This window comes from Trachypithecus francoisi, unplaced genomic scaffold (assembly GCF_009764315.1).
Source record: "Trachypithecus francoisi isolate TF-2019V2 unplaced genomic scaffold, Tfra_2.0 Lachesis_group6, whole genome shotgun sequence".
Taxonomy (NCBI): domain Eukaryota; kingdom Metazoa; phylum Chordata; class Mammalia; order Primates; family Cercopithecidae; genus Trachypithecus; species Trachypithecus francoisi.
The window spans coordinates 28,333,458-28,344,048 of record NW_022681471.1 but is presented as its reverse complement, the minus strand read 5'-3'; the positions used below and the strand labels follow the sequence as shown (position 1 = coordinate 28,344,048).

The following is a 10,591-nucleotide window of genomic DNA, read 5'->3' as shown; positions in this document are numbered from 1 at the left end:
TTTTCCTTTGCTTTGATTAGACACTCTGTGCTTTTTTTTGGGGGGGGGGAGCGGGAGCCGGTAATCATAGTTCATCTAAATGCAGCTTTTTCTGAACTTTAAAGATAGAATCCCGTTTTTAATGAACTGAAGTAGCAAAATCACCTTTTTCATTCTTTTAGGAAATAGCTATTGCCAAAGTGAAGGTGTAGATAATGCCTAGTCTTGTTACATAATGGGGATGTGGTTTGCATAATTGTCTTTATAAAATTGAAATTTCAAGGGATATCAGCATTTATGCCACTTTTCCAGTTCCAAAATCGTTCCATTCCATTCTAGAAATTTGAAGTATGTAACTTGAAATCCTTAATAAAATTTATATTTAATTTTATTTAAAAAAAAGAAAATATCTGAAAGCTTAAGAAAACATAGACATTCGAGACACAGCAAAAAGTTGTGAGAGACTGGACCCCAGGATATCTGGGGAAAATAAAACTGGAAGAGGGTGGGAGCTGAGCCCTGGAGTCTGTGTCTTGAACCACTGAGCTCCCCATGTGATCCAGAGAAGGTGCCTGCCTTGCCCTGGGGAAAACCAAATCCAAGACACAATGTCCATCCCATGATGTGGGCTGGAAATCAGGTACCTGTTGGGGGGGGGCTGATGGTGAGCCAGGCTCCAGGGAGAACACTGCAGATTTCTTGCTGAAATCAAGGCAAAAAATTTCAATGCAGTCATCCCCCTGCTTCTGGCCCCAGTACCATCTTACGCTTGCAAAAGTTACACATTGTCCTGGTTCCAAGACACTGTAAAAACTGAACTCAGTGCAACCTTAGTAATGAAGGTATTGGCAAGGAGCTGGCTGGGTCTCCAACGATTCCTCCTGTTGTGTAGGGTTCTCTTGAGGCAAAGGGGTTTAGAGCCTTTCCTCCAAGCCCAGTATCCAAAGCGAGGGTGTACACAAAGCACTGCTCCATCATGAATGTATCTCCCTCCTGCTGCAACTTTCAGGGACCAGGACCTAGGCATGTGTCATGTTGCAGATCCCTCCTGATGAGTCTTCCCCTGGTTAAGATTTCTTCCTCTAAGCTAGGGAAGAAGTCAAGAAACTACACTAAGTGTAAAAGAAGCCTGGCCAGAAGGATGAATTCAGTTAAAAAGGAATGGTAATGCCAAAGGCACAGGCAACAGAAGCAAAAGTAGATGAATTGAATTACAACAAAATTAAACACTTCTGTATACCAAAGGACACAATCCCCATGGTCACACAGTAAAAAGGCAACCTAGAGAATAAGGAAAATAGTTGCAAATCATATCTGATAAGGGTTTATTTAATATCCAGAATATTTAAAGAACTTCTACAACTTGACACTCCAATTAAAAAATGGCCAAAGAACTTGTACAGACTTTTCTCCAAAAAAGATATACAAATGGCCAACAAGCTTGTGAAAATATACTCAAAATCACCGGTCATTAGAGAAATGAAAATCAAAACTACAATAAGATTCACCTCACACCATTAGGATAGCTACAAAAACACAGAAACTAAGTGATGGTGAGAATGTAGAGAAATTGGAACCCTTGTGCATTGTTGGTAGGAATGTAAAATGATGTCACTGTTTTGGTGGCATACAAAAAAGAAAATCGTCCTCAAAAAATTGGAAATAGAATTACTATGTGATCCAGCAATTCATTTCTGAGTATATACCCAAAAAACTGAAAACGGGGTCTCAAAGAACTATTTGTATACCCATGTATACAGGAATATTCACCATAGCCAAATGGTGGAAACAACCCAGGTGTTCATTGAGAAATGAATGACTAAGCAAAATGTGGCGATCTATACAATCAAATATTATTTGGCCTTAAAAAGGAAAGAAATTCTGACACATGCTACAACATCGATGAGTCTTAAAGATATTATGCTGAGTAAAATAAGCTGGACACAAAGAACAAATACTGTATGATAGCACTTATACGAGGTCCCAAAAGAAGTTAAATTTATAGAGACAGAAAGTAGAATGGTGGCTTCCAGGGGCTGGGTAGAAGCAATGGGGAATTTTTATTGGGGACAAAGTTTCCATTTTGCAAGATGAAAAATTCTCAAGATTGTTTTCACAACAATGTGAATATACTTAACACTACCAAACTGTACACTTAAAAGTGATTACGATGGTAAATTTTATGTGTATTTCACCACAAGAAGTACATGCATAAATAAGTGGTGTGCATGTGAACAGGAAGGCCTCTGAGTCTGCACCTAGATTTTCTTGCTCACTAATTAATACTTTTCCTTCAGGCTCCTAATCAGGTTATAATGCCCAGCTGAAAGACATGATACTCCAGGAGACCTTTCCCAACTCCCCCAGCAGAGCCAATGCTTCTGTCAAGGCATGACTGCTGGCAGGGAGAAGCATAGGAGTTTTGGTCAGCTGTGTTTCTTTGCTCATTCATTCATTCATTCATTCACTCATTCACCTGTTCACTTACTCCCCCATTGAATAAATGTTCTCTGAATGCTCCTCAGTGCCAACTATGTCACTGAGGCTGCAAAGAGACCCATGAGGGAGACTGTCTTGGCCTCGTCCACAGTCAGGAGGAGAAACGAAGTCCACTAAAACTGATCCCACATTACAAAACCAGGACAGAGAGGTTCTTATGCACTGTGGGAGTACAGAGAGGAGATAATTGACAAGTGTGCGAGTCGTTGCAGTCAAGTGGGCCTTCTGAGAGAAGGTGGTGCCTGAGCTAAGCCCTGAAGGACCCATAAGGTTTAGGCAGACAGGGAAAGGTGGGAGAGTGTATTTTGGACCAAAAGAGTTCTGGATAGGGGTGAAGAAAAGTAGTCTGTCCTTCATATCCTTGCGTTTCACATCTGCAGGTTCAACCAACGACGGATTAAAAATATTCAGGAAAAAAAATAACAGATCAAAATAATACAAAGAAAAGATACAATATAACAGCTATTTACATATCACTGACATTGTATCAGGTATTACAAATAATCGAGAGATGACTTAAAGTATGGGAGGATATGCATAGGTTATATTCAATACTACGTCATTTTGTATCAGGGACTTGAACATCCACAAATTTAGGTAACTATGGGGACTCCTGAAAGCAATCTGTCATGAATACTGAGGGACAAACATATAGGGAAAAGAGAGGGATTAATGGAGGGAGGGAGAGAATGTGAATAGCAAAGTTGAGCAATAACCACAGACAGTTCGAAGGAATTTGTTAACTCATAGGTGCCTCTGATACAGATATTCACTTGAAGAGTCTCCCCACAACAGTAGTTTTCAGGGGCTCTTCAGAAATGCTCTTCATAGGGGAGGGATGGCCAGAGCTGCCAGCTACCTCTGTCTCCAGGTGGACAAACGCCAGTTGCCTTGCTCCTCACTCCCTGCCCTGAAATGGACCAGAAGCCGGGTCTATCTCCTTGGTCCACAGAAGATTGCAGAGACCCCATCCTGGCTAGCAGACAGATCAATCTAGATTGAGTAGGACAGAGTAGGAACTAGAGTATCTGATGGGGAGGAATAGCCCTTAGTGGGCACCCTTCTACCCCCTCCCAACAACACTATCACATCCCTTGGCCTGTCTTGGGAGACAGACACTGGGTACCTGATCTAAATGTCTATAGTAGGTGCTTAAAGTACACGCATGTGCAGGGAAAAGGGAGTATTCAGAACAAATGTTAGAAAAAGTGGCAGCCAGAACCAAGGGAGAAGTGACTATGTGCAAAAGAGCCAGAGGGGGGCAGTACTGCAGCAAGGTGTATGTCATTTTGCAAATGGCCTTCTTCAGAGCAGATCATTGCCCAGGCTCCCAGTCCCAGGACAGACCCCTCAGAGACAGCTGCTCCCTTCTCCCTTCCTCAGACGTAGGCAGGCTGAAACTCTTGGAAGCCCAGCCAACACAGTCTGTACTCTCCACAAAATGGGCTAAACTTGGAGGTGGAATCTTGGATGTTTAGGCCAAAAACCCGGGGTCAGGAGGCTTTTGGAAGAATTCAGGGAACATGAGGGTAATGCATGCAAATCTGGAGATCTAAATAGCACCTCTAGCTCCTGGGATCAAGGCCAAGGCTGGAGAAGCAGTTGGGCCCCAGGTCTTATGGCTTGTCAGCAGCAGCCAGCTCGGGGCTGCTCATCCCATCAGACAGGTAGTCATCTTCATTGTTCTGTTTCATCTTGGTTTCCAGAATCGTGATGCGCTGCTTGAGTTTCTGCTGGGCCCCTGTGTACTCAGCCAGCAGGCGGCCAAAGCGAGTGTATAAGGTTTCCATGTTGGTCTCCAGCTGCCCTAGCTTCTCCTGCACGTCCACCTCCATGCTGGTTGCCACTTCATTCTCATCCAGCAGCCCCTCCTTCATGAGGATCTCCGACCCCTCTCTTCTAGGACTTTCTTGGCATCAGGGTATTCAGTCACTGCTTCCATAAGATCATCCTTGGACAAGCAGAAGAGATCTGAGTAGCCCAGGCTGCGGATATTAGCCGTGCGTCGATTGCCCATTTTACTTCCCTTAATGTTAAGGATACTGATCTCACCAAGCAGCTTCCAGCCGAGAGCAGGGCATACTGAGTCACCCCATCATCAGCCACCACTGCCAGCTTGCCCTCCTTAATGATGTACATCTCCTTGCCGATGTCCCCTTTGCGACAAATGTAATCCCCAGGACTGAAGACCTGAGGACGGAGTTTTAATACCAGCTTACCAGCAGGCCAGCCTCACAATCATGGAAGATGCGCACTTTCTTGAGTGTGGACAAGTGGACATTGATGGCTATCTCAGCCCTGAGCTTGGCTGGCAGATTCTTGAGAACTTCTCGCTCATCCACTGTCTTCTTATTGGTCCACAAGTAGTCAAACCACCTAATGACTTTGGCTTCCATCTCCTTGCTGACCTTTCGGAACTGCATGTAGTGTTTCACGGCATCGATCTTAGCCTGGAACTCTGTCCGGGTGGCATTCATGTTGGAGATCATGGAGCCCACATTTCCCACAATGGTGGCAAAGATGAGGACGCCAATCAGGAAGTCAAAGATGACAAATAGGTACTCCTCATCCTTTACAGGGGGTGGTGTCTCCCCAATGGTAGTGAGGGTCAGTGTGGACCAGTAAAGGCAATAGATGTATTCCCTAGCCAGGTAGCCATACTCAGGGTCAGTGATGTTCGGGTAAACCCAGGTGTCAACCCCAAAGCCTATGGATTTAGAGATGGCATAGTAGATGCAGGCATTCCAGTGGATGATGACCAAGATGTAGAGGACAAGGTTGCTGATGCGAAAGATGTTAGGGTAGCTGGTGCGTGTCTCTGTCCGGTCAAAGAACTCAAACATGCGGGCAAAGTGCAGCAGGCGGTTGAAGCGCACCTCAGGGCTGTGGATGCCCACAGCAAAATAGATCAGGTCAGTGGGGATGATGGAAGCCACATCCAGCTTGAACTGCAGGGTGTGGATGTAGTTGTCTCGCAGTTTCTTGGTATCTTTGACCATCAGCCCCTGCTCCAGGAAACCTAGTAGAGATGCAAGCCGGCATGTCACCTCTGCCCTCACGGTGTATATATATATCCTTCCCTATAGGCTAATATCTCTAGGCAAGGAAAATACCAGTCACTGAAACCTCCTTCCCAGGAGGGATATAGCTCACATACCAGGGCTGGCCAGAAGGACTCTAAGAGAACACCCCCTGATTGAAACCTCTCTATGCACGTGGGACCATGAGGTTCAAAGAGGGGCACTCACCTACTAGAGTCCCGCCCAAGTAATTTAGTCCAACACCATGTCCAGTGGGCTTTCTAAAAATTTGGACTCAGGCCTTCGGATTTACCTGCATCCCAGTTGCTCACTGACCTGTGCGCAATCTGATGAAGATGTCTGCAATGTAGACCACATCTGAGACATAGTCCAGCACCAGCCACACCAGGTAGTAGTCTTTCTGTAGGTCACTGAAGCAGGCTCTGCAGGAGGACAGGACTAAGCTTCACCCTCAAAGCCAGCCAAAGGTCCCTTGGAGGTCCCAAACTGAGTGTTCACTGTGTGCAGGACTTGGGATGGCTACCAGGGGCATCATTTAGTCACAGTCAGCCTGATACCAAGAGACACTTATCTACAAGTAACTTCTGCCCCACCCCTCCTCATGACATAACATCACTACATAGACAGCACCACTAACCATTAGTTTTCTGTCTCACCCCCTGAACTGTGAGGTCCAGGAAGGCAGGCACCCCTCTTAATCATTACGGCATGCCTATGCCTGATCTAGGGCAACAGGATTTGAGCACTCAAAGGCTGTGAGTTGAATGAATGAACAAGTCATTGGAAGAACAAATACAGAACACAACTGACCGTCTCCATGCTCATCTCTTCAACATACATCTTATTCAGCACTCAACAAACAGCACTAGCCAATACATGTGAGAGAGAGGGTAGTAGTGGGAATGGAGAAAGGTTGGAGGTTGCAAGAATGTTTTAAAAGGAAGTGGCAGGATTTGGCAACTGAGTAGGGAGAGGGTTGGGGGAGAGCAGAGTCAGGGACAGAGCCCAGGATGATTGTCCAGTGAGTGTACTAGTCAAAGGGGAGAGCCTTAATTCTGACTACTTGGTCACATTTAGACTGAAACTCCAGCCCCCTGCCCTTCCCACTGAGTCTGCAGAGCTGGCCCGTGCCAGTGATGGCTCATTCACAGCCTCCAGCCACACTAGGCCATCCCGAGACAGGGTTTTTATACATGCTGTTTCTTCTGGCCAGAATGCTCCCTCTACCATCCTCAGGTATCTAATTAGCTGCCTCCCTTCCACCAACTAAGGCATCACCTCCTCAGAGAGCGTGATCCCAACTGCCCTTTCTCTAGCAGCTCTCTTCCACCAGTCCCTGGCATCATCCTGGTCATTTGTTTCATTCAGGTTTACAGTCATTGTCCGCCACTAGCCTGGGAGGTCCAGGAGAGCAGAGACCATGGTTGTTGTGCTCACCACATTATCCCCAGCACTGAGCACACATGAGGTGCTCAGTCAAATCCTTGCTGAATGAATGAATGTGATTGGGATGGAGTAGGTTGGGGAATGCTGCCAAGGAAAGCTACATGTAGATAGTGGCTTTTGAACTGAGCCTGCCAGGAGAAGAATCTCCATAGGTGGAAAACAGAAAGGAAAGGGAATTTTCTCTAGAGGAAACAGCGTGTTCTGATCCAAGAGTGGTGAATGCTGGGGCTAGGGTGTGTCCAGAAGGTGTAGCAAGAGAAAAAGGTCAGGTTCAGAGGAGTTTGAAGGCCATGCTTAGGACTTGAACTTCATCCCGTGGACAATGGGAAGCCACTGAAGGGTTTGTGAGGAGGGAATGGCATCACCAAATCCTAGTTTTCTGTCAAGCATGTTGGTTGCAAAAGTGGAAGATGCACCCTAGGTGTGTGGAGCCACTGTAGTTGTCCCAGACACAGGACAGACAAGAAATCTTCATGGCATATTAAATGGAGAGAGGGTTGGGGCTAACAGAGAAGTTGGAGGTGCCATTGGTATCCAGGGACTGCTGCGCTGTCAATCCCGGGGTCTGAAGACTGGGTTGCTTTGGCCACCCCTCCTGGGCCCCACCCTGCTCACCTGGCCACCAGCAGGCACCAGTTGTAAAGGACAGGCATGGCAATGACAAACAGCCAGCAGTAGTACCAATCCCCAGCTGGGTCCAAGACAAATAATTCAAATTTCTTCCTGAGAAGACAGACAAAGGCAAAGCTTGGGGATCAGGTCCCCCAGTGTGATAGCACCCCAGCTCCCAGAAACCAGAGGTGCCTGAGAAAGCACTGCCAAAGGGGATATGTGGGGTGAAAGATGGGTTGGCTGAGGGCCCCATTTTTCAGAGACCTACAACCTGGTACTGGGCATCTGAGTGGAACTCAGATGGGCAGGGGCACCCATCTTCCCATTCTGAACCTAGATAGGTCCATTGATTCCCATGCACCTTACAGGTCCCTTGCCCAGAGGGCAGAGCTTTCAGTAGCGGTGGGTCTCAGGGCCTGGGAAGGGATTTCCACAGGATGGTAACTGGGGCTTACGCCTATTCCCACATCCCTCCCTAAAGACAGGTGCTCCAGGTGAGTGAGCACCACGAGCTTCCTGCCCACCTCACCCTCCCTTTTCAGTCATGGCCTCCAGCCTCCAAATCACTTTCCCAGATGTTGTGTGCTGCTTTGGCAAGGGATGTTGTGTCCTGCTTTCCCTCTACTGGCCAGAGGTGGGGAATGTCAGCTTGGCCAGACATCTGCAGTTGTCTTCTCATTCCTCAAAGGACAGACCCTCCAGCTCTGCCTTCTCTGCCTCCCCACACTGTCCTGCTCCATCATCCATCCCTTCTCCTCCAGCCTTCTACATGATCTCTTCAAAGACCCACTTCCTCGCCCACAGTGGAGCTGAGATTGGCATCCCCTCCAGGGCACTCCCTGAATGCACCCTCTGAGTATTTCCTGGCGACTGGAACTGGGCTGTACATTCACGTGCAGCAAGAGGACATCTGGCAAGAGGCAACTAAGGCAAGAAAAGACACCAAAGGTTCTCATGGCAAGTAGGCCACTGGCTGTTGGAGGAACAATGGAAATACTCTGGAGTTGAAAACATTGCAAGTCACCCTTGCCCACCACTCTCCTTACTACAGCAGGGTTTGTCATAGCCCCTGGCAGTAGCATGGAAACCCCAGTGAGCTCTTCCATTGCATGCTTGGAGCCCATTTGAGCCCCACAGGCTGAAGAGCTGTACTTGGTGCCTTTGTCCTTGCCATCCTTGTCGCCTTTGCCATCCCCCTGCTGTGTGGTCACAGTCTGGAGTTCAGGCCCACGAAAACGCTCGAGGAATGAGTCAGGCCTAGGTTCCTCCTCTCGGAAATTCTTGTTGGCCCACTCTCTGATGATCCCCACCAGGCGAACTATCCTAGAGGTGAGAGAAAAGAAGCATTGGCCAGAGCCAAGACTCATGCTGTTCAGAGAGCACCTGTCCCCACAAGCTCACTGTCTGCTGAAGAAGATGAAAGAAGGACAGTGAAACCTACAAACAGGCCAGACCATGATTTCCCGTGTGCTAAAAGCTGGGGTAGAGGCCAGTACTTAGGGCAGGGGGCTGGGGCTCAGGCATGACCCTGAATGCAGTCCAGGGGAAGACAGCTGTCCTGGGAAGACTTCCTATAGGAAGTGCCATCTCAGTTGATGGTGAGAAGAGCAAAGAGGAAGTCTTCAGGACAAGATGGAGATTGTGTTAAGGCAGGAACTGTCAGGAGTAAAGCTTGCCCTGAGCTTCCTGCTTTCCCTATGGAGCCTCTGACTCTGGGATAGAGAGGCCTTGGGTCCTCTACCTAGTCCTCTCTACTGGGAAGGGTATCACTCTCTGATGCTGAGACAGCCAAATGTGAAGGGAGGTCTCTTCTGGCCCCTCTGAGCTTGCCTGCCTTGGGGTTTGCCCAGGCCTCATGAGGAAATAATTATGTTTTGCTACCACCGACAGTGCTCCCTGGAGGTCTTGGTGGACAGGACTAGTGGGACTGGGAAGAGGAGGGCAGTGGTAGCCACCCTGACAGGCCCCATGAGTAAGAAAGGGAAGCAGCAGGGTAGTTGTGGGACCCACCTGCGGAAGCCACCCCTTCCCCACTGTGGGGCATCCACGTCTGCCAGCCTCTGCAGTTCTGAGGAGGTGTCATTGTCAGCTGCAGAGTGTGGCCTGCGGAAAAAAGAGCAGGGTTGACCCAGGGTCATCAGGGCATGACTTGTCTCCCCTCCTGGGTCATGCTTAGAAATCCCGTGTTCTTTTTAGAGGCTGTCCTGGAGACAAAGATTGCTTGCTCTGTGACAATGAGGCAGAGCTGGGAAGAAGTAGCAGCCTCTGTACCCCCCGATACCACGCAGACTCACCTGCTGCTTGTCCTGTGGTCATCTTTGCCATTGGCCTTGATGGCAGACGGTGCATGATGGTTGTGATTGTTGGCTGGGGAGCTCTTCACGCCATTGGCTTTTTCAGTCATCCTCCATGTACAACCAGAGCACTTATCTGCCAGGAAGAGGGCCAAGAAGAAGGTCACAGAGGACCCTGACACCCACAGAGAGTGGGAGAGTGGCAAGCGAACAGGATGGATTAGAACCCAGGCCCACTTCGCCAACCTCAGCACCCTCAGGCACTGCTATGACAGTCAGGGCAGTGGGATACAGCATTCCCTAAGTGCCAGGCGCCAGGGGCCAAGAAAATGAGGGTACTCCCCCAACCCTAATATGTAATTGCAAATGGAAACAGTGCTAAACTACAAAAAGTGTTTGCTTTTCTATTTTACCCCAGTATTTTTTTTTTTTTTTTTACATACAAACTATCAAAGCTAAAACAAAACATAACAAACAAAAACTGTTTAAGCCATCTTCCTGTGCCTTCACTTTGCAGATGTCTGGCACATACGTAAGCTGCCAAGCAGCTCAAGGCAGCCACTGCCCCAAAGCCCTGGCCCAAGGGGGAAGTGCATCTCCTGACCCAGAATAGCTTCCCTCTTCCCTAAGGAGCATAAGCTCTGAGGTGGTCTCCAGTGAGGAGAACCAGAAATCTGGGTGGCTTGGGGAGGTGTGGGGTAGAGAGCAGCTACTCTGGGC

General features: G+C 48.1%; 1 protein-coding gene across 1 annotated transcript; it reads right to left on the bottom strand.

Annotated features, from left to right (window-relative positions):
* Positions 1-4,094: 4,094 nt before the first annotated feature.
* On the bottom strand, positions 4,095-9,981 carry CNGA2 (cyclic nucleotide gated channel subunit alpha 2). Its single transcript, XM_033201683.1, is given in 9 exon segments — positions 4,095-4,366; positions 4,369-4,533; positions 4,536-4,694; positions 4,697-5,497; positions 5,835-5,941; positions 7,581-7,688; positions 8,730-8,900; positions 9,588-9,680; positions 9,872-9,981. Coding segments are annotated over 9 exon segments (1,986 nt in total).
* Positions 9,982-10,591: the final 610 nt, after the last annotated feature.